The 23,125-nt window shown below is 43.9% G+C and overlaps 1 protein-coding gene, 1 non-coding gene and 1 pseudogene across 5 annotated transcripts in view; 2 read left to right on the plus strand and 1 right to left on the minus strand.

The window, feature by feature from the left end:
• Positions 1-4,858, plus strand: part of fanci (FA complementation group I) — a 32,521-nt gene extending 27,663 nt beyond the window's left edge. For all 4 annotated transcript variants that reach the window (XM_046348672.1, XM_046348665.1, XM_046348659.1 and 1 more), the window contains 10 exons: positions 52-179; positions 465-530; positions 1,882-1,978; positions 2,163-2,347; positions 2,734-2,790; positions 2,895-2,954; positions 3,203-3,280; positions 3,380-3,475; positions 3,699-3,800; positions 4,133-4,858. In XM_046348672.1, the coding sequence (XP_046204628.1) occupies positions 52-179; positions 465-530; positions 1,882-1,978; positions 2,163-2,347; positions 2,734-2,790; positions 2,895-2,954; positions 3,203-3,280; positions 3,380-3,475; positions 3,699-3,800; positions 4,133-4,195 (932 nt within the window). In that variant the 3' untranslated portion in view covers positions 4,196-4,858. The remainder of the gene's footprint in view (positions 1-51; positions 180-464; positions 531-1,881; positions 1,979-2,162; positions 2,348-2,733; positions 2,791-2,894; positions 2,955-3,202; positions 3,281-3,379; positions 3,476-3,698; positions 3,801-4,132) is intronic.
• A 2,020-nt stretch (positions 4,859-6,878) lies between these two features.
• Positions 6,879-21,532, minus strand: LOC124041213 (annotated as a pseudogene).
• Positions 21,533-22,703: 1,171 nt separating this feature from the next.
• Positions 22,704-22,776, plus strand: trnar-ucg. Its single transcript has one exon. It is a non-coding gene; the product is annotated as a tRNA-Arg (tRNA).
• Positions 22,777-23,125: the final 349 nt, after the last annotated feature.

The raw sequence follows: 23,125 nt of genomic DNA on the forward strand, positions 1-23,125 counted from the left end.
GCTCGCTCACTCACTCCCTCTCTCTGGCTTTCTTTTCCTCCCTCCCTCCAGAGGACATAGCGTTCAGTAAAGGCCTGCTCTCCCTGCTCTTCAGTCTGCACGTGCTCTACAAGAGTCCCGTCAGTCTGTTGTGGGAGCTTTGTCAAGACATACACAGTCAGCTGGGAGACATCGACCAGGTACTGACTGCTACAGACCGCACTGTATCACCAGGCAATCTCACTGACAACAGCCTTCAGACGGTCACAGTATTTGACCCGTAACAAGAAATCATTATGATCAGAGAGAAAATGTCAGCGCTCTTTTAGCCTTACTGCAGGGTCAATTTCAATTCCGGGGTCAATTTCAATTCTGTTAATTCAGGAATTAAACTGAAATTCAATTTATTCCTGAATTGAAGTGGAATTGACCCCAATCCTGTTTTACTGTAGCCATACTGTTGTGGTTTAATTATACAATAACAGGATTTGGAAGTGGAGAAGCAGTCTCACTTTGCCATCGTCAACATGAAGACCGCCTCGCCGACAACAGTGAGTGGCGCTTACCTACCTGCATTTTAAATGCAAAGTGTTATTGTGTCTCACCCTTCCTACCTAATTGACCCTTACCCCTAGGCACGTGTAGATCTAAAAGTACATTCTTGGTGTTAACTTCACAGTTATGTCCATTGTCCATTTAGCTTTTGGAATGCTCGGCAGGATTTTAGACAGATTATACCTATCCCATCCTTCAAGATCTACAAGACTTACCTTAGCACGTTTCTCACACTGGCTTTAGCCACGGAGGGAACAGGGCCCTCGGGGGGTCTGCATTGCGTGACAAATTCCCATGATTTGTGAATCTATTCGGACCAAACACCTAGCGCGACAGCTAAAATGGATTTGAAAAAGTTTGATTTCAGTTAATAAGGGAAAGTATTTAACAAAATAACTATATGATGGCCTTCACTAATTTGTAAATATTTATATACAGTGCATTCAGAAAGTACTCAGACCCCTTGACTTTTTCCACATTTTGTTACGTTACAGCCTTATTCTAAAATTGATTAAATAGTTTTTTTCCTCATCAAATCTACGCAAAATACTGCATAACGACAACGCAAAAACAAGTTTTTAGAAATTTTGCAAATGTATTAAACATAAACGGCAATATCACATTTCCGTAAGTATTCAGACCCTTTACTCAGTACTTTGTTGAAGCAACTTTGGGTTCTTGGTCACCCCCCAGACCAAGGCCCTTCTCCCCCAATTTCTCAGTTTGGCCGGGCAGCCAGCGCTAGGTAGAGTCTTAATGGTTTCAAACTTCTTCCATTTAAGAATGATGGAGGTCACTGTTTTCTTGGGGACCTTCAATGCTGTAGACATTTTTTGATACCCTTCCCCAGATCTGTGTCTCAGCACAAACCTGTCTCGGACCTCTACGGACAATTCCTTTGACCTCATGTTTGTTTTTTGCTCTGACAACTGTGGGACCTTTTATAGACAAGTGTGTGCCTTTCCAAATCATGTCCAATCAGTTGAATTTAACAAAGGTGAACTCCAATCAAGTTGTAGAAACATCTCTCAAGCATGATCAATGGGAACAGGATGCACCCAAGCTCAATTTCATGTCTCATAGCAAAAGGTCTGAATACTTATGTAAATAAGGTATCTGTTTTTTTAATACATTTTCAGAAAATAAAAAAAAGTTTTTGCTTTGTCATTATGGGGTATTGTGTGTAGATTGATGAAGAAAATTGTATTTTAGATTTAGACTGTAACGTAACAACGTGGAAAAGGTGAAGGGGTCTGAATACTTTCACAATGCACTGTATAATAGACATTTCGGTACATTTGTGGACAAAATTCTTACTTAACCTTTGTCCTATTTCTCTTCTTTCAGCTCCTGGTGCTGTCTCAGGTGGGGAAAGTATTGGATGAGGTGGACTGGCTGATCACCAAGAAGAAAGGCCAATTGGTCCCTGACAGGCTCAGCTCTGGTACGGTACACACACAGCATGACTAGTCCTCAACTGGGAAGGATGAGTAGCAGGGGAGAGGATATGTGTAACCTGTGTGTGAATGTGGTAATTGCCATAGTTTGTCTTTCTGTCCGTCCCCGTCCTGTCTGCACATACACACATGCACCATCTTTGTCCTTCATCTTCATGTGTGTGTTTCCAGGTGATGCCACCCAGGCTGCGGGCCAGCAGGACCCAGTGGAGAAGGCGCTGACGCTGCAGCTGGGGACTCTCCTGACGGCCCTGAACGAGCTGGTCCAGACCGCCCTGCCATCTGGAGTCTGCACCAACACACTGCTGGGAGAGCTGAGCCGTACATACACCATCCTCACCACTCTGGTCAAATATGTAAGTGTGACTTAACTATACCCACATCCACCATGCTCACCACCCTGGTCAAATATGTAAGTCTGACTTAACTGTTAAGTTCATGTTTTAAGTATCCCTATATTTCTGTTATTACGGGACTATCACTCTGTTATTAGTGCGCCTGCGCAGCAGTCTCGTTGTCGATGGACCTGGCCTGAGTGCAATGGAAACTATGTAGTTTGCTAATACGGTTTAGTAAACGTTGTTAAACTGGAACCTTGTCGTTGTGTCATTTCGAGTTAACATTAACTATACCCACATACACCATCCTCACCACCCTGGTCAAATATGTAAGTCTGACTTCCCTATACCTACCTACTATATTCCCTCTAAAATGAATTACCCACTTATCTTTTCCTTTGCAGTATATCCAACTGTGCTCAGGCCAACAGGGCCTGCTCCCAGCACGTGTGGAGAAGCTGGTGAGTCTGCAGCATTGTCCCAATGTACATTACTGTTTTACCTGTCATATGAGCCCCAGGTGTGCATGTGTCCACTAAAATCTCTAATACCCCTATATTTCCAGGTCAAACTGTCCGGCTCTCACCTGACTCCACAGTGCTACTCCTTCATCACCTACGTGCAGGTATAGCCTCGTGTTGACGTAATCTAGCCTCCCCATCAGCCATTGTCTGCCAGCAGGTGGCATCATTTGTTTCTGTCCTCGACATTTGACAGTATGGGCCAGATTTACTAAGTGTCTGCACCTGTTTTTTTCAGCAAGGGATAGACTTTCACCCGGTGCAAATGCTAATTAAACATTTCTTGTTGACACTGTCCTCTAGCTAGGAGGCCTTTGTTGTTATGACCTTTGAGATGTGTGTTTTCCTGCAGAGTGGTGAGCTGGCCGGTGGAGGTGCAGATGATAAAAAGAAGAAGAAAAAGGAGGGGGAGGCCACTGCTACAGCATCAGTAAGAGTTTCTGTTAGACCTTTTATTTACAACCACTTCAACTGATCTTCGGAGCCTTGGTCTAACTAAAACCATGTGTGCTGTTCTCCCATTCTCAAGGCAAAACTCCTACGTGAGACCAAGGCCATTCCCAATCTGATCTACAGTATAGAACAGTATGAGAAATACCTCATCACCCTCTCCAAGAAATCAAAGGTATGTAAGGGAGTGGTTTGGGATGGGAGATTGTCTCGCATTGAATTGATGAGTGTAGCTGCTTGTAACCAGACAAATCAAGATCTGGAATGGAGGACACAATTAGAAGATATAGAGCCGTATGGGCGCTTCTCAGTAACAGACCAATCTCCAGAACTAACCAAAGCACTGCATTATTGTAACTACAGTGAGAAACAGGTGTCTGGGTGTTATTGTTGTGTAGGTGAACCTGATGCAGTACATGAAACTGAGCACGTCCAGAGATTTCCGCATCAACGCAGCCACTCTGGAGGCAGCGCTGCAGGAGCACGACAACAGTCAGCAAGTGAGCATCAACCATACCACTGACACATACTGTATAGATGACGGTGATCTAAAACTTTTGATTTAGTCTCCTATTCACTCAGCCCCAACATGACTTGTCACACCAAATTCACTAATGCTTAATTAGTCCTGTCCATACTCCCGCATTCCTCAAATCTACTGCTATCGCCCACATTCAAAAGTTAGAACTCCATGGATCATTGTTGTGTCTTTCCCAGACCCAATGGTCTGAGCTGAAGTAATTCATTTCGTCAGTGTCTGACACCACATATCCAAGTGCGTTTTGAGGAGGATACATGTGTAAGTGCTGCTTTGTCTCTCCTCTCCCTTTAGACCATAGCCTCCCAGGAGCCAGAGCAGAGCCAGGAGCCCAAGAAGAAGAGGAAGAAGCAGTAATGGAAATCAATAATACCCTGGCCCTTCTAAACCTCTCAGTACACTCCTCTCTTAACCAGTCTGGAGTTGCCCCCATTCATCCGGATGCGTTCTGATGATCTGCTGAGTTGGGTCGTGCTCATTAGGCCACACCGTAGCAAAATGTTTTGCATCAGAAAACAAAAATTTGTGTTTCTTATTGGACAAGTTCAGATAGCCCCGCTTTGGACCGTTTTCTTCTATTTAGTGCCTTATTATCATGAACCTGCATAGAACCAGTAGTTCCTATTGACGTCATTGGTTTGATGACTCAGTGCCTGGGTTGGGGTAGCTCTGGAGGACCTGTGTATCTATCCCATGAAGCCTCTGGCTACACTAGCTACATCATAGAGGACTGCTCGGTTCACCCTGTTATTTCCCTTTTCCCAGAGAGCCTTTGGTGATGTCTGATTTGGTGAAGAGTCAATCTGTTGTTATTCTAGGTATACATACTGTACAGAGAAAGATCAAAAATGATGTTTTGCATTATGATCATTTGTTAAAAGCTTTTACTAAGAAGATTGAGAGCATGTAAGAGCATTTCTGCTGTAATTATTCATTTACAGTAAAAATGCCATTATGTAAACATGTTTGTTACTTTACAATCTGAAGAATTATACATTAAATGTAATTGTGTGAAATAGATTTTTTTGTAGCCCATTTGTGTGTTCACTGCCAGTCAACACTACTTCCTTCTGGTATATCAGTGTTTTTTGTCTAGTGTTTTGAACAGCCAAAGCTGCTGTATACTGTTTCAAATCAAATGTATTTATATAGCCCTTCGTACATCAGCTGATATCTCAAAGTGCTGTACAGAAACCCAGCCTAAAACCCCAAACAGCAAGCAATGCAGGTGTAGAAGCACGGTGGCTAGGAAAAACTCCCTAGAAAGGCCAAAACCTAGGAAGAAACCTAGAGAGGAACCAGGCTATGTGGGGTGGCCAGTCCTCTTCTGGCTGTGCCGGATGGAGATTATAATAGAACATGGCCAAGATGTTCAAATGTTCATAAATGACCAGCATGGTCGAATAATAATAAGGCAGAACAGTTGAAACTGGAGCAGCAGCACAGTAAGGTGGACTGGGGACAGCAAGGAGTCATCATGTCAGGTAGTCCTGGGGCACGGTCCTAGGGCTCAGGTCCTCCGAGAGAGAGAAAGAAAGAGAGAATTAGAGAGAGCATATGTGGGGTGGCCAGTCCTCTTCTGGCTGTGCCGGGTGGAGATTATAACAGAACATGGCCAAGATGTTCAAATGTTCATAAATGACCAGCATGGTCGAATAATAGTAAGGCAGAACAGTTGAAACTGGAGCAGCAGCATGGCCAGGTGGACTGGGGACAGCAAGGAGTCATCATGTCAGGTAGTCCTGGGGCATGGTCCTAGGGCTCAGGTCAGTTGAAACTGGAGCAGCAGCATGGCCAGGTGGACTGGGGACAGCAAGGAGTCATCATGTCAGGTAGTCCTGGGGCACGGTCCTAGGGCTCAGGTCCTCCGAGAGAGAGAGAAAGAAAGAAGGAGAGAATTAGAGAATGCACACAGATTCACACAGGACACCGAATAGGACAGGAGAAGTACTCCAGATATAACAAACTGACCCTAGCCCCCCGACACAAACTACTGCAGCATAAATACTGGAGGCTGAGACAGGAGGGGTCAGGAGACACTGTGGCCCCATCCGAGGACACCCCTGGACAGGGCCAAACAGGAAGGATATAACCCCACCCACTTAGACAAAGCACAGCCCCCACACCACTAGAGGGATATCCTCAACCATCCTGAGACAAGGCTGAGTATAGCCCACAAAGATCTCCGCCACGGCACAACCCAAGGGGGGTAACATGGTTTGTAATGGCAACAAACGTCTTTATATACTGAATTAAAAGAAACATAACGTGTAGGTCCCATGTTTCATGAACTTCAATAAATTTTCCATGCGCACAAAAAGCTTATTTCTCTCAGATTTTGTGCATAAATTTGTTTACATCCCTGTTGGTGAGCATTTCTCCTTTGCCAAGATAATCCATCCTGCTTACAGGTGTGGCATATCAAGAAGCTGATTAAACAGCATGATCATTACAAAGGTGCACCATATGCTGGGGACAATAACAGGCCACTCTAAAATGTGCAGTTTTGTCACAACAATGCCACAGATGTCTCAAGTTTACAGGGAGCGTGCAATTGCCATGCTGCCTGCAGGAATCACCAGAGAGCTGTTGCCAGAGAATTTAATGTTCATTTCTTTATCACAATCTGCCTCCTATGTAATTTTAAAGAATTTGCCGATCACATGTAACCACGCCAATCGAGGACCTCCACATCCAGCTTCTTCACCTTAGGGATTGTCTGAGACCATCCACGCGGACAGCTGATGAAACGGGAGTATTTCTGTAATAAAGCACTTTTGTGTGGAAAAGCTCATTCTGATTGGCTGACTCCCCAGTGGGTGGGCCTATGCCCTCCCAGGCCCACCCATGGCTGTGCCCCTGCCCAGTCATGTGAAGTCCATAGATTAGGGCGTAATTCATATATTCCAATTGACTGATGTCCTTATGAACTGTAACTCAGTAAAATAGTTGAAATTGTTCCATGTTGCGTTTATATTTTTTGTTAAATATAGATCTGATTGACATCACATGCACACTACAATATTACAACGCAAAGACTTTAAAGAATGATATACAAGACACCCTCTGGTAGGCAATATCTGCACTCCAGCCTTGTGGGGTTGGAGGGAGTCAGACAGTCCATGGTCATCTCCTTGCTCATACACTGGTCAATGTCCACGGCACTGAAGAAAGCCAATGACTGGGGCATGTCCGGCATACTCAGCGCATGGGCAAACATACACTTTTAAAGCACAACGATAAAAGATGGACGAACACAAGCAGCTTATTGAACAGACGTTTGAGACATGTAAAACGAGTAATTCACTGGCTATGAATGACAATAGTTTCAATTTTAACTTACAATTAGCTACATCCCAACCATTTAAATGACCACATGGTCATTTATGTATTATTTAGCCCGAAAAGACCATTGATGTTAGATCTTTTGCTAGGGTGACCTGGCAAGAAGTCAGCAGGAGACAGTGAATGAGCAGGTTGGTGATCTGCAGAGCCAGTGCTGCCCAGTAGCGGTCTTCACTGCGGACCAGGTAGCACCTCGTTGTGGATACTAATACAGGAAGCATCCGTCGATGTCATACTCCTCCATCAGTCAGCGTACGGCCACCAGCATAAGAGTGGGAGTAGTACACCGCCAAACACTGTACCACCCAGGTCACCCTGCTGGTGATGAACTGACACACACACGTCAATATTTTCATCTACAACAAGTGTTTGTTTGAGTGTCAGACAGTGTGTCTTACAATTGAGTGTGTTACGTGTGTGTGTTATAATTATGTACATTTTATGTGCTTTTATGATTGTGTTTGCATAAGTTCTCCAGAACTCATCCTTCACGGTCTGCTGATCCTGCAGCCCGGGACAGGGGTGGCCGGCTGAGCTGAGTGGGCGATGTTCTCCAGGTTGTTGAACGTACCTCCAGACCACAAACACTGGCCTGCCACCTCCAACTTCCTCTTCCGAGAACTGCACACCCAAATAATGAGAGGGTGAGATAGAATGTGAAAGTGTGTGTTCCTAGCCAGATCTACATGGGTATCTAGGGGGGTGAAGCTAATGGGTCGATTGATTCAGGGTCAGTGTTTGTGAAGAACTTCAGTTCATACAAAGCTGACATTACTGCCCGGTTCAAAAATACACTACATCACCAAAAGTATGTGGACACCCCTTCAAATGAATGGATTCGGCTATTTCAGTCATACCCGTTTCTGACAGGTGGATAAAATTGAGCACACAGCCATGCAATCTCCAAAGACAAACATTGGCAGTAGAATGGCCTCAGCTGCCTTGTCCCGGACCTGCTGTTTTTGATTCTCTCTCTGTACCGCACCTACTGTCTCTAACTATGAATGGTCGGCTATGAAAAGCCAACTGACATTTAGTCCTGAGGTGCTGACCTGTTGCACCCTCTACAACCACTGTGATTATTATTATTTGACCCTGCTGGTCATCTATGAACGTTTGAACATCTTGGCCATGTACCGTTAGTCTCCACCCGGCACAGCCAGAAGAGGCCTGGCCACCCCTCAGGTCCTGGTTCCTCTCTAGGTTTCTTCCCATGTTCCTGCCTTTTCAGGGAGTTTTTCCTAGCCATCTGCATTACTTGCTGTTTGGGGTTTTAGGCTGGGTTTCTGTATAGCACTTTGTGACATCGGCGGATGTAAAAAGGGCTTTATAAATACATTTGATTGATTCTCTTTCAACGTGACACCGTCATAGTATGCCACCTTTCCAACAAGTCAGTTTGTAAAATTTCTGCCCTGCTAGAGCTTCCCCAGTTAACTGCCAATTAGTTCCAGTGAAGGGAAATCTTAACGATACAGCATACAATGACATTCTAGATGATTCTGTGCTTCCAACTTTGTGGCAACAAAAGTTGTTTCAGCATGACAATGCCCCCGTGCACAAAGCAAGGTCCATATATAAATCGTTTGTCGATATCGGTGTGGAAGAACTTGACTGGCCTGCATAGAGCCATGACCTCAACCCCGTCAAACACCTTTGGGATGAATTAGAACACTGACTGCAAGCCAGGCCTAAACAGCTAACATCAGTGCCCGACCTCACTAATGCTCTTGTGGCTAAATGGAAGCAAGTCCCCGCAGCAATGTTCCAACATCTAATTAAAAGCCTTCCCAGAAGAGTGGAGGCTGTTATAGCAGCAAAGGGGGGACCAACCCCATATTAATGCCCATGATTTTGGAATGAGATGTTCGACGAGCAGGTGTCAACATACACAACATGACCAAAAGTATCTCTAACCATTATACCTTTGTTTTTTTGCAGAACTTAAGGAACCTGATAATGATGATCATCGATCACTCATGAATTTCACTTTTTCTTCCTGTATTTGTCTGTATGTCCTTTGATTATGTGTTTTTATGTATGCACAAAGCCCAAACCACATTTCCCCATGGGGATAATAAAGTAATTAACTTATCAGGGGTTCCCAAACTTCTTCACTCATTGCCCCCTTCCAGCACTAGAGTACATCCCGCACCCCCATGCACAAACCACATGTATTTCTATGGCACAAGCACTGTTCATGCCAGAAACTGTTCATAATCCATAATTTAGCAGGTTTATAGCTTATTTCCTGCAATTCTACACATTTTGTCATGCGGTGCAGAGAACATTTTACAGTTTTAAAGCTCATTGTCTTACAATTGTCGTGCCATTCATCCGCTGCTATCCCCTAATATTTCAGCATGAAAATGCATAGCCCCATGTGGCAAGGATCTTTCAATTACATTTTGCCATCTCTAATGTGTATTAATTTGATATTTGTGTGACAAACATTACAACAAAATCTATGGGTTAAAAAAACCTAGCTAAAAAACAGCTGACATGGTTTAGATGATCATTTCTGACAAGTTATAAATAGTTATAAGGTCTGCAATGACTGTCATGACAAGAGCAAAACTGATGATGCACTACCCCATTTCGAAATTGCACCTTGTGCATTCTAATATTACAACTTTCAATAGCAAATTAAAAGCCAAACTGAGCATCCCAAACATGCTCAATGAGTGACATGGTGAGTATGTAGGCCATGGATGAACTGGTACATTTTCAGCTTCCAGAAATTGTGTAAAGATCCTTGCCACATGGGGCTATGTATTATCATGCTGAAATATTAGGGGATAGCAGCGGATGAATGGCACGACAATGGGCCTCAGGATCTCGTCACGGTGTCTCTGCACAAAATGGCATCGATAAAATGCAATTGTGTTCATTGTCCGTAGCTTATGACTGCCCATACCATAACCCCACCATGGGGCACTCTGTTCACAACGTTGACTTCAGCAAACCGCTCATCCGCACAATTCCATCTGGCTGGTACAGTTGAAACCGGGATTCATCTGTGAAGAGCACACTTCTCCCTGCATGCCAGTGGCCATCGAAGGTGAGCATTTGCTCACTGAAGTCAGTTACGACGCCAAACAGCAGTCAGTTCAAGACCCTGGTGAGGACGAAGAGCACGCAGACGAGCTTCCCAGAGACGGTTTGAGAGTTTTTGCAGAAATTCTTGGCATGCTTATGTAACCCGTGTGAAATGGCTAACTAGTTAGCAGGGTGCGCACTAATAGCGTTTCAATCTGTGACGTCACTCGCTCTGAGACCTTGAAAGAGTTGTACCCCTTGCTCTGCAAGAGCCGCAGCTTTTGTGGAGCGATGTTGCAAGGGTGACTTGTCTATGTGTGTAGAAAGTCCCTGGTTCGAGCCCAGGTAGTGGAAAAGAGAGGGACAGAAGCTATACTGTTAACTTACACATGGTCTGTGGTTGTGTGGCCAGTTGGACATACTGCCAAATTCTATAAAATTACGTGTGAGGCGGCTTATGGTACAGAACATTAAATTTGGCAACAGCGCTGGTGAACATTCCTGCAGTCAGCATGCCAACTGTACACTCCCTCAAAATTAGACATCTGTGGCATTGTGTTGTGTGACAACACTTTTTAGAGTGGCCTATTGTCCCCAGCACAAGGTCCACCTGTGTAATGATCATGCAGTTTAATCAGCATCTTGATATGCCACACCCATCAGGTGGATGGATTATCTTGGCAAAGGAGAAATGCTCACTTACAGGGACGTAAACAAATTTGTGCACAAAATTGAGTGAAATAAGTTGTGCATTTGGAACATTTCAGGAATCTTTTATTTCAGCTCATGAAACCAACACTTAATAATATAATAATAATAATATAATAATAATATAATAATAATAAATGCCATATAGCAGACGCTTTTATCCAAAGCAACTTACAGTCATGTGTGCATACATTCTACATATGGGTGGTCCCGGGGATCGAACCCACTACCCTGGCGTTACAAGCGCCATGCTCTACCAACTGAGCTACAGAAGGACCATATTGCTTAATGTAACATCTCGTGTTTACATTTGTTCAGTGTAGATGCATTTAAAGTGCTTAGATCAAAGTGTACACATCCAAAAGAGCAAGCAGAGATTACTTTATGACTTTCAAAGTAAAGCTCTAAACTGCCATAATCTTAACTGTCCTGTACCCCTCTGATACTACACACTGGTAGTGGATGAGGTGAGTCACCCCCACCCCCATCCTTACAATCTGAAGCACTTTGATCACTAGGTCTGTGTCTGAAATGGTCAATTCTATTTCCAAGCATGACATTTCAGACAAAGAGGGTCATCACTAACCAAATCCAATCCACCACTGTCCTTCCTGTACCTGCCTAGGCCCTTGATGAGGGCATACATCTGCCGGCTGGCTGAGGTTGAATTGCAGGCGCTTGGCAAAGGGCTGCCCGGCTCCGTAGATGTGACTGTAGTTGAAGCCCTTGGCATGCTCGCGGCTGATGGCCACCATGTCGGTGGTGCGACTGTAGAGGTCAGTGCCCTGGCTCTTCTTGTCAAGTAGGGTCATCCAGCCGAACACTGCAGCATGGACATACAGTAACATGAACTGGCTACATTTATTATTGTCAATGGATTTCTCAAATATCCAGATATGCCACCTTTTGTAACATGTATATTGTGTAAAAAAATATATATGTGACACAAAATGCAAACAGACACAAATATTCTGACTGGAAATGTTTTGTAACACGAGTTCCCCATTATTAGATTGCCTACTATCTTGGGCGCTTGCATAATCATTGTTTGGAAGTTGTCAGAAACTCACATTTCTGATGATTCTCATAACAAAATGAATGCTGCATCAAGCTGAGTATCAGTGCCAGGAGTGAGGTCTCACCGTGTATGCCAGCGAAGTGGGCCTCTCCCAGCCCGGTTAGCGATCCACAGCGCCTGGCAGTCCACATCCATCCCCACCAGGTGGTACCCAGGGGGCCCCTGTACCATGGCCTTCAGCTCACTGCCCACTCAATCCCGCTGCACAGACAGCACGCAAAGGCTATGTCAGTGGTTCCATTAAAAATCTGTATTGACCAGTCAGTCCACTTACACCCCCCCATATTTTTTTTCTCTATCATTCTCTTACCTGAGTGTTGCTGGCAGTCAGACATGTCGGTTCCTCAGCCCTACAGGTGATGGTTCCTGCAGTGAAGACCTGGGGCAGATGGCGCCATACTGCCCCTCCTCATGCCTGCTGAAAGTGCGATGGAGCTCCCCTTGCCTCAGCCACACCACCTTACTTAACCCTGTAGGAGCAGTCATTTCAGATAGTTTATTGTGTATGATCATTAGCAATGTAAATGCAGTATGTCTTCAACCATTGTTCTCTATTAAATCAATGTAATTCCTATTTATGAGGTCATTCTTACATGCAACCCTCCACATACAGTGGAGCCTAGGTGTTTCTGAGTGTTCCTCCAGAAGGAGATCTTATTGATCTCTAAAACCCGGGTGGTGTTGGTGCCCTCCTGTCCTTCCCTCAGGGTCCCGTCCTCCATCTTGGACAGAAAGTCATTGGAGAAGGGGCCGCCCATGTTGTTGTTGTTTCCATCCTGTAGCCAAAACAGTCTCTCAAGCATTTATGAGTGCAACAGCACCTCTTCAACCCCAGGAGGCTGAAGAAATTCAGCTTGGCCCCTAAAACCCCCAAACTTTTACAGATACACAATTGAAAGCATCACCGCCTGGTACGGCAACTGCACCGCCAGCAATCGCAGGGCTCTCCACACTGCCAGCCCTCCAGGACACCTACAGCAACTGATGTCACAGGCAGGCCAAAAATATTATCAAGGAAATCAACCACCCGCTATCATCCAGAAGGCGAGGTCAGTACAGGTGCACCAAAGGTGGTACCGAGAGGCTGAAAGACTTCTATCACAAGGCCATCGGACTGTTAAATAGCCATCGGTAGCCGGTTGAGGTAACAATTAGTGTAGCGGCGGACTATAGAGAGAGCAGTGTTTCCCAAAAATACACAATTTCATTGTAGCCCTGGACAAACTCATTGATGGCTTGATGATTAGTTAAGGTGTGCTTGTCCAGGGTTACAATACAAATGTGTACTGTTGGGGGTACTCAAGGACCAGGGTTGGGAACCACTGAGATAGAGGGTGCACTTGCCACAAGAATCAAGCAATGTAAAAGAGAGGTGTGCCCTCGTCCCATCTATATGGAGAGGACACTTCACCTCATTTCTCTTGGTCCTTGTCACGCTGCCGCCATTCTCCTCTGACACTCTCAAGGTGACTCAACTCCACCTACAGGTCAGCACAGGAAAGACAACCACCTGTTGAACTATTTGACAGAAGAGCATATTTGATATTTGCACAGATTTCCTAATTGATATGGGCAGCTCATTTTCTGTGTGTACTTCTTTATTACACAGTTATCATTGTGTATTACACAGTTATCATGTATTAAAAATGGTCATCCAGGAGATATCATGAACACAGACCAATCCTGTGTGCGATAGGGTTTTACTGTCTGCCACAGTGAGCTGTCGGTCAGAATGAGGTCATCAGAGAGGCAGTTATCCAAACACCTAGGCTGCGCCTTACCTTTCTGCTCACAGTAGAGTCGTGGCCAAAAGTTAATTTTCACAGTCTGCTGCCTGTTTGTATGATGGCAATTTGCATATACGCCAGAATGTTATGAAGAGTAATCAGATGAATTGCAAAGTCACTCTTTGCCATGCAAATTAACTGAATCCCCCAAAAAACATTTCCACTGCATTTCAGCCCTGCCACAAAAGGACCAGCTGACATCATGTCAGTGATTCTCTCGTTAACACAGGGGTGAGTGTTGACGAGGACAAGTCTGGAGATCACTCTGTTCGAATAACAAGTCTTCCAGTCTGTTCGAATAACAGACAGGAAGCTTCAAAAGGAGGGTGGTGCTTGGAATCATTGTTCTTCCTCAGTCAACCATGGTTACCTGCAAGGAAACACGTGCCGTCATCATTGCTTTGCACAAAAAGGGCTTCACAGGCAAGGATATTACTGCCAATAAGATTGCACCTAAATCAACCATTTATCGGATCATCAAGAACTTCAAGGAGAGCGGTTCAATTGTTGTGAAGAAGGCTACAGGGCGCCCAAGAAATTCCAGCAAGCGCCAGGACCGTCTCCTAAAGTTGATTCAACTGTGGGATCGGGGCACCACCAGTAGAGAGCTTGCTCAGGAATGGCAGCAGGCAGGTGTGAGTGCATCTGCACGCACAGTGAGGCGAAGACTTTTGGAGGATGGCCTGGTGTCAAGAAGGGCAGCAAAGAAGACACTTCTCTCCAGGCAAAACACCAGGGACAGACTGATATTCTGCAAAAGGTACAGGGATTGGACTGCTGAGGACTGGGGTAAAGTCATTTTCTCTGATGAATCTCCTTTCCGATGTTTTGGGGCATCCGTAAAAAAAAGCTTGTCCAGAGAAGACAAGGTGAGCGCTACCATCAGTCCTGTGTTATGCCAAAGGTAAAGCATCCTGAGACCATTCATGTGTGGGGTTGCTTCTCAGCCAAGGGAGTGGGCTCACTCACAATTCTTCTTAAGAACACAGCCATGAATAAAGAATGGTACCAACACATCCTCTGAGAGCAACTTTTCCCAACCATTCAGGAACAGTTTGGTGATGAACAATGCCTTTTCGAGTGTAACAGTATAACTTTAGTCTGTCCCTTCGCTGGACTCAAACCAGGGACCCTCTGCACACATCAACAGTCACCCACGAAGCATCGTTACCCATCGCTCCACGAAAGCCGCGGACCTTGCAGAGCAAGGGGAACCACTACTTCAAGGTCTCAGAGCAAGTGACGTCACCGATTGAAACGCTATTAGCGCACACCACCACTAACTAGCTAGCCATTTCACATCCATTACACGAGCATGAAGAGCACCTTGCCATAAGGCAAAAGTGGCTCGGAGAACAAAACATCAATATTTTGGGTCCATGGCCAGGAAACTCCCCAGACCTAAATCCCATTGAGAACTTGTGGTCAATCCTCAAGAGGCGGGTGGACAAACAAAAACCCACAAATTCGGACAAACTCCAAGCATAGATTATGCAAGAATGGGCTGCCATCAGTCAGGATGTGGCCCAGAAGTTGATTGACAGCATGCCAGGGTGGATTGCAGAGGTCTTGAAAAAGGGTCAACACTGCAAATATTGACTCTTTATATCAACTTCATGTAATTGTCAATAAAATCATTTGACCCTTATGAAATGCTTGTAATTATACTTCAGTATTCAATAGTAACATCTGACAAAGACACTGAAGCAGCAAACTGTGGAAATTAATGTCATTCTCACGACTGTACACACACTCGATGGCCCTACAAGTCACAGCAACACACACACTTCCTCTGGTGGATGCATGTATAGTACACCCAGTGATGTACTGCTAAAAAAAGTTGACTGATTAATTAAAACTAATTCATTCAGTAATGCACTTATTGGCTCATTGACTCATCCCTGTGCTACCTTTGTCTTTTGTCTCCATTTCCCCTGGTGCCCGTGTCCCTGAGCTGTTTGATGTTCTCTGACCTACCGATGGGGTACACAGGCTCCGTGGCATCCTCCCCCTGGGGCTCCATCATGTTGTCCCTGCAGCCAGGCATCAGGTAGCCCCATGAAAAATTAAAGGAGAGCCGCACTCTTGGAGCTCAGATGCAATAATTGAACGACCTAATAACCAAAGTTTCAACAGACAAGCTGTCTTCATCAGGGTATAATGACGAACACTGTGGAGTGACTAGTTTATATAGTGTCAAAGGACACACACAGGTGTCTGTAATCATAGCTGGGTGTGGCCTGATATCATTGGTTAATTCTCAGATATAAAAATAACATACCAAAAACATGAATGGATAGCATACAATCATAGATCAGATTTGGCTACAGAGGCCTACAAACATTTACAATGAACAGCAAAATCACAATAATCACAAGAATGGCTTCAGATCAAAGTCTACGTCGAGGCCGAAGGGAGCAAGGGTCTTTAAATTAAAGATCCAGGCAGCCTCTCGTTTTAAACAATAAATGGTCGAGGTCACCCCCTCTCCCAAGGAGGGTTACATGTTCGATGCCGATATAATGAAGGGACTAAATCGAGTGGTTTGCTTCCAAAAAAGTGGGCCGCAGCTGTGTAAGTTGAGTTTTTGCACCTAATGGTGCTACGATGCTCTGAGATTCGTATTTTTAATTTGCGCTTTGTTTTACCCACATTATTTTTACCACAAGAACAAGTTATAAGATAAATAACTGCCTTAGTGGAGCACGTGATAACACCTTTGATTGGGATCTGTTTCCGTTTGGGGGTGTTTGAAGGATCTACATTTATAAGTGCCATTGCATTGAGCGCAGCCATTACACTTGTAGTTTCCATCTGGTAGGGGCCCAAATATACATTCTGCAGGGATATCTTGGGGTGGTCAATCAGTTTACCAATTGAGTAAAGAAATAGCTAGAGTAGTATCTTTGATGACAGTTGTGTTTGTGATGCTAACGTTAGCTCACGAATGTGAGGATGTCTGTGTTGGATAGCGTGCACTGCAGCACAACGGGAAGCTGTGAACCGGATGATTTGATTACTGCCAGCAGTGATTAGACTGTGCCAGGCAGTGGTCCTGTGTGGGCAGGGTTTAAATCAAAACCCAACTCTCATGTAAATTGTGACATCCTCAGTTACAAAGATGTCATAAAATTCAGTTTTTGAATATACTGACTTTGTGACCAAAAGTATTAACTTTGTAGTCAATTTTGACACTAGAATAAATGTTTAACTCATATCGATGCCACACAGGCCGTTTTCAACCAGAGACGTTGTTTTTTCGGTTCAGTCGCTATTTAATGCTTTGGTTTGGCCATATATTTTCATCCTGACAACCTTAGAAAACAATTGTAGACCTCCACAAGTCTGGTTCATTATTGGGAGCAATTTCCAAACGCCTGAAGGTACCATGTTCATCTGTACAAACAATAGTACCACGCAGCCGTCATACCGCTCAGGAAGGAGACGCGTTCTGTCTCCTAGAGATGAATGTACTTTGGTGCGAAAAGTGCAAATCAATCCTAGAACAACAGCAAAGGAACTTCTGAAGATGCTGGAGGAAACAGGAACAAAAGTATCTATATCCACAGTAACGAGTCCTATATCGACATAAACTGAAAGGCCAACTGCACTTGGGAACAAAGATCGTACTTTTTGGAGAAATCTCCTCTGGTCTGATGAAACACAAATAGTACTGTTTGGCCATAATGACCATTGTTATGATTGGAGGAAAAAGGGGGAGGCTTGCAAGCCGAAGAACACCATCCTAACCGTGAAGCACGGGGTGGCAGCATCATGTTGTGGGGGTGCTTTGCTGCAGGAGGGACTGGTGCACTTCACAAAATAGATGGCATCAAAGGGAAGAAAAATTATGTGAATATATTGAAGCAACATCTCAAGACATTTTTTATTTATTTATTTTATTTCACCTTTATTTAACCAGGTAGGCTAGTTGAGAACAAGTTCTCATTTGCAACTGCGACCTGGCCAAGATAAAAGCAAAGAAGTGTGAACAGACAACACAGAGTTACACAATGAGTAAACAATTTACAAGTCAATAACACAGTAGACAAAAAAGAGAGTCTATATACATTGTGTGCAAAAGGCATGAGGAGGTAGGCGAATAATTACAATTTTGAAGATTAACACTGGAGTGATAAATGATCAAATGGTCATGTACAGGTAGAGATATTGGTGTGCAAAAGAGCAGAAAAGTAAATAAATAAAAACAGTATGGGTATGAGGTAGGTAAAATTGGGTGGGCTATTTACCGATAGACAATGTACAGCTGCAGCGATCGGTTAGCTGCTCAGATAGCAGATGTTTGAAATTGGTGAGGGAGATAAAAGTCTCCAACTTCAGCGATTTTTGCAATTTGTTCAGTCAGGAAGTTAAAGCTTGGTCGCAAATGGGTCTTCCAAATGGACAATGACCCCAAGCATACTTCCAAAATTGTGGCAAAATGGCTTAAGGTCAACAAAGTCAAGGTATTGGAGTGGCCATCACAAAGCCCTGACCTCAATCCTATAGAATATTTGTGGGCAGAACAGAAAAAGTGTGTGCAAGCAAGGAGGCCTACAAACCTGAGTCAGTTACACCAGCTCTGTCAGGAGGAATAGGCCAAAATTCACCCAACTTATTGTGGGAAGCTTGTGGAAGGCTACTTGAAACGTTTGACCCAAGTTAAACAATTTAAAGGCAATTCTACCAAATACTAATTGAGTGTATGTAAACTTCTGACCCACTGGGAATGTGATGAATGAAATAAAAGCTGAAATAAATCATTCTGTGTCACACCCTGACCATAGTTTGCTTTGTATGTTTCTATGTTTTGTTTGGTCAGGGTGTAATCTGAGTGGACATTCTATGTTGTGTGTCTAGTTTGTCTATTTCTATGTTTGGCCTGATATGGTTCTCAATCAGAGGCAGGTGATAGTCATTGTCTCTGATTGGGAACCATATTTAGGTAGCCTGTTTTGTCTTGGGTTTTGTGGGTGATTGTTCCTGTCTTTGTGTTTGTTGCACCAGATAGGGCTGTTTCGGTTTTTCACGTTTCTTATTTTGTATTATACATTGTTCAAGTTATCATCATAAAGATGTATAAAAATAACCACGATGCGTTTTGGTCCGCCTCTCCTTCCCAGGAAGAATCCTGTTACATTCTGTCTGCTATTATTGACATTTGACATTCTTAAAATAAAGTGGTGATCCTAACTGACTTAAGACAGGGAATACTTACTAGGATTAAATGTCAGGAATTGTGAAAAACTGAGTTTAAATGTATTTGGCTAAGGTGTATGTAAACGTCTGACTTCAACTGTACATATTAACGCCTATGATTTTGGAATAAGATGTTTGACGAACAGGTGTCCACATAGTTTTGGTAATTTAGTCTATGTCACAGCAAAAAAAGAAACGTCCTCTGTCAACTGCGTTTTATTTTCAGCAAATTTAACGTGTAAATATTTGAATGAACATAAGATTCAACAACTGAGACATAAACTGGACAAATTCCATAGACATGTGACTAACAGAAATGGAATAATGTGTCCCTGAACAAAGGGGGGGGGGTTAAAATTAAAAGTAACAGTCAGTATCTGGTGTGGCCACCAGCTGCATTAAGTACTGCAGTGCATCTCCTCCTCATGGACTGCACCAGATTTGCCAGTTCTTGCTGTGAGATGTTACCCCACTCTTCCACCAAGGCCAATATAGACATACAAACACAACAACAACATTCAAAACCATTTATTAACCATTGAGTTTATTTTGTAACTTCGGACTCGTGAAGGAAATCAAGGGAGCCAATCAAGGGAAGGAGAGCTGTGGAACGAACTTGTTAACTGATAGATAGGCAACAGGAACATTTCTACAAGTATGGAACCATTGCAAATCAATCGTTTTCTGTGTACTTCTACTAATCGTGAGGCTAGATGACCGAGAGTACTGATCATGGGCCCTTCCTCCCGCCACGGCCGACCCACTATCTTCATGTGTTCTTTGACCTCCTGGAGGCCCCACCTCTTGCCGTGCTTGTTGGCCATCCACAGCGTGAGCTGGAACCCAGTCAGACCAGAGATGGCCATGTGGAGACTCATTGCGTCCAGGAAACTAGCCTGAGAACCCTGTGGGACAGAGAACATATACAGAGGCTGTTTCAATCCAAGGCAGCTACCTGCTGCCTACATGTTTCCACTGGAAGCATCCTTGAGGATTGGGAAACAGCATAGAAATTGATAAAGGGCTTTCGTATCAGTATTTTTTAAAGCTGCATTGTTGGTTAGGGGCTCTTAAGTAAGCATTTCACTGTAAGGTCTACACCTGTTCTTCTCGGCGCATGTGACTAATCAGATTTGATTTTTAGTGGCCAAAGGGCAGTATTAACATGGGCAGTGCCATTGAGATCTTCCACCATTTTAATGTAGTCAACTGTGTTGGACATCCAACTTCATTGTCTGATCCCTCCTGGTTAGCCTGTTGGAGTCATGTCCAACCGGGGGATCAGCCAATAGTGAAGAAGAAAATGTACTACTTCAAAATTGAGATTGCCTCAATGGCGTTGGCACAGATACAAATATGAGTCCTCTATCTCTATGAGAAACAGCCAGACTAAAGACAGAGCATGAGCCACTCCAAAGACCCCAATCAATGCCTGATTCAAACCATTGGGCCTAACCGAGCCAAGTCTGTCATTTCTGGGCTAGCCTGGGGAAAATAAAATATCAGAGCCAGCACAGTAGGGTTCCATTCGGCCCTATAGTGTGAATACAGCATAAATTACTGTTAATTACACTAAATAGTGATGAAGTACACCTCAAAACGTGTCCCCGGATCCCTGTGAACTTTCAGCAGGTACTGCTCCTTGATGTAAGATCTGTCAAAGCTAACATTGTGGTCCACAATCAGTTTCTCCCTCCGCTGGCCCCCCGGGGGGGGGGGGGGGGGGCGGATAAAGTTGTCCGGGTCTCCAAGGGGATGAGGTCAGCAGGCATCAGCTGGCTGGATCAGGAGTATCTCTCCTCTATCAGACGCTTGCTGGACCACGAGTACCTGTCAGGAAACAGAATGATAGAATACAGAGTATTCAGTGAAACTGCAATCCACTCTGGCTCAGAATAAATAGTCCTTGTAAAATAACTGTAATCATTCCTGCCCAGTCCCAACACAATATTATACACCATCTATTAACCTCACTACAAAAGCCTTTCAGTATTTTTGACATTTACGAATCATTTTTACACTTACAGATCATTTTACAGTTACAAATACCTAGAAGTGATATAAACTGTCCTGTACTGAAATAAAGTAGTAATTTTCCTCCAGCTTAAAACCCTCCCTCCCACAGTAGAGGGTCTTGGTCCTCTCTTTCAGTCTCACCAGGCAGTGGTAGACACGGCCACAGCCAGTGTGGCCTGCCTCGTCTGGGAAATCCACCCGTCTGGCCTCCCCATCCGGCCTGTAGCGCATCCAGCTCACCTCCCACATCAGGTGCTGGGGCATGGGCGGCAGCGGGGCCTGCTGAAGCTTGCTGGCAGCCTCCAGGTAGGGTAGGCTCTGCTTTTGGGCCAGCAGGCAGAAGTGGCCGTCGATGTCCTTCCCTTCCGTGTGGGGCAGCTGGAGCTTCATGCCAGGGAGCAGAGACCTCTTTCCCCACAGCTGGTGCCTCTGCAGGTGCCTGATACTCCACTTCACCTTCTCGTCCTTGTACCCCTGCTACGAGCCGCGGAAGATCTGCTTCTGATGGTTTTGGGACAGCATCTCCAGGACACCTACACCACCCGATGTCACAGGAAAGCCATAAAGATCATCAAGGACAACAACCACCCGACCCACTGCCTGTTCACCCCGCTATCATCCAGAAGGCGAGGTCAGTACAGTTGCATCAAAGCTGGGACCGAGAGACTGAAAAACAGCTTCTATCTCAAGGCCATCAGACTGTTAAACAGCCACCACCAACATTGAGTGGCTGCTGCCAACACACTGTCATTGACACTGACCCAACTCCAGCCACTTTAATAATGGGAATTGATGGGAAATTATGTAAATATATCACTAGCCACTTTAAACAATGCTACCTAATATAATGTTTACATACCCTACATTATTCATCTCATATGTATATGTATATACTGTACTCTATATCATCTACTGCATCTTTATGTAATACATGTATCACTAGCCACTTTAACTATGCCACTTTTTTTACATACTCATCTCATATGTATATACTGTACTCGACACCATCTACTGTATCTTGCCTATGCCGCTCTGTACCATCACTCATTCCTATATCTTTATGTACATATTCTTTATCCCCCTACATTTGTGTGTATAAGACAGTAGTTTTGGAATTGTTAGTTAGATTACTTGTTGGTTATTAATGCATTGTCGGAACTAGAAGCACAAGCATTTCGCTACACTCGCATTAACATCTGCTAACCATGTGTATGTGACAAGTAAAATTTGATTTGATTTGATTTGATAAAATAATCAATAAACATTAAATGTAATATTAAGATCATCAACATGAAAACATGATGATTCTTAAATAGGCCTATTTTAGAAAACTGCTATAACTACAAGCGGCATTGCAGAGAATGGTCAGAATGCTGTTTACAACAGAATAAAAATATCCCTAAAATTCCTAGCCAACGTTTTGCAATCCTCAACTCGCATCAATGTGACACATATAAACAATGTTAATCGGGATTTCCAGGTATGGATTGTGAAACATTGCACCAGACCAGGTATCTAGCGATATCCAGTGGCAGGGATGACCTCCCCTTGCGGAAGTGTGTAAAATAAAGCGAATGTTTTGCAAAGTACATGGCCAGTATTTGACGAAAATACGTTACATAAATAAATTAGTCACTGGCTAAAACTAATAATATTATCGAATATTATCGCATGTTTTCATCAAGTGCTAGACGGCCTCGTGGCCTAATGGATAAGGCGTCTGACTTCGAATCAGAAGATTGCAGGTTCGAGTCCTGCCGGGGTCGGTTTTTTGGGAAATGATTGACGGATGCACGACTTGCTTCGTCAGTCAATGTGATGATCACGGATACAATCATACAACAGGCTATATAGTATGGGAATCAACGATATGTTCGTCTCTTAGTTATTCCTGAATAGAAAATCAATCTCTTGATGACATTCTGTGCACTTCATGCTCTTTGCAAAGTAAACTTGCTGGGCTATTCAATTGATTTGGGCTTTATCCTTAACCAAGGTATGATTTAAAAAATGTAAAAAATTATTATGGAAAACCATTCAAACTGAAAATAAACCTCCCATTACCCTCTGCAAGAAGGAAGGCACACATCAATAACAAAATCTCAGAACGAATTA

Source organism: Oncorhynchus gorbuscha, linkage group LG01 (genome assembly GCF_021184085.1).
Source record: "Oncorhynchus gorbuscha isolate QuinsamMale2020 ecotype Even-year linkage group LG01, OgorEven_v1.0, whole genome shotgun sequence".
Classification (NCBI taxonomy): domain Eukaryota; kingdom Metazoa; phylum Chordata; class Actinopteri; order Salmoniformes; family Salmonidae; genus Oncorhynchus; species Oncorhynchus gorbuscha.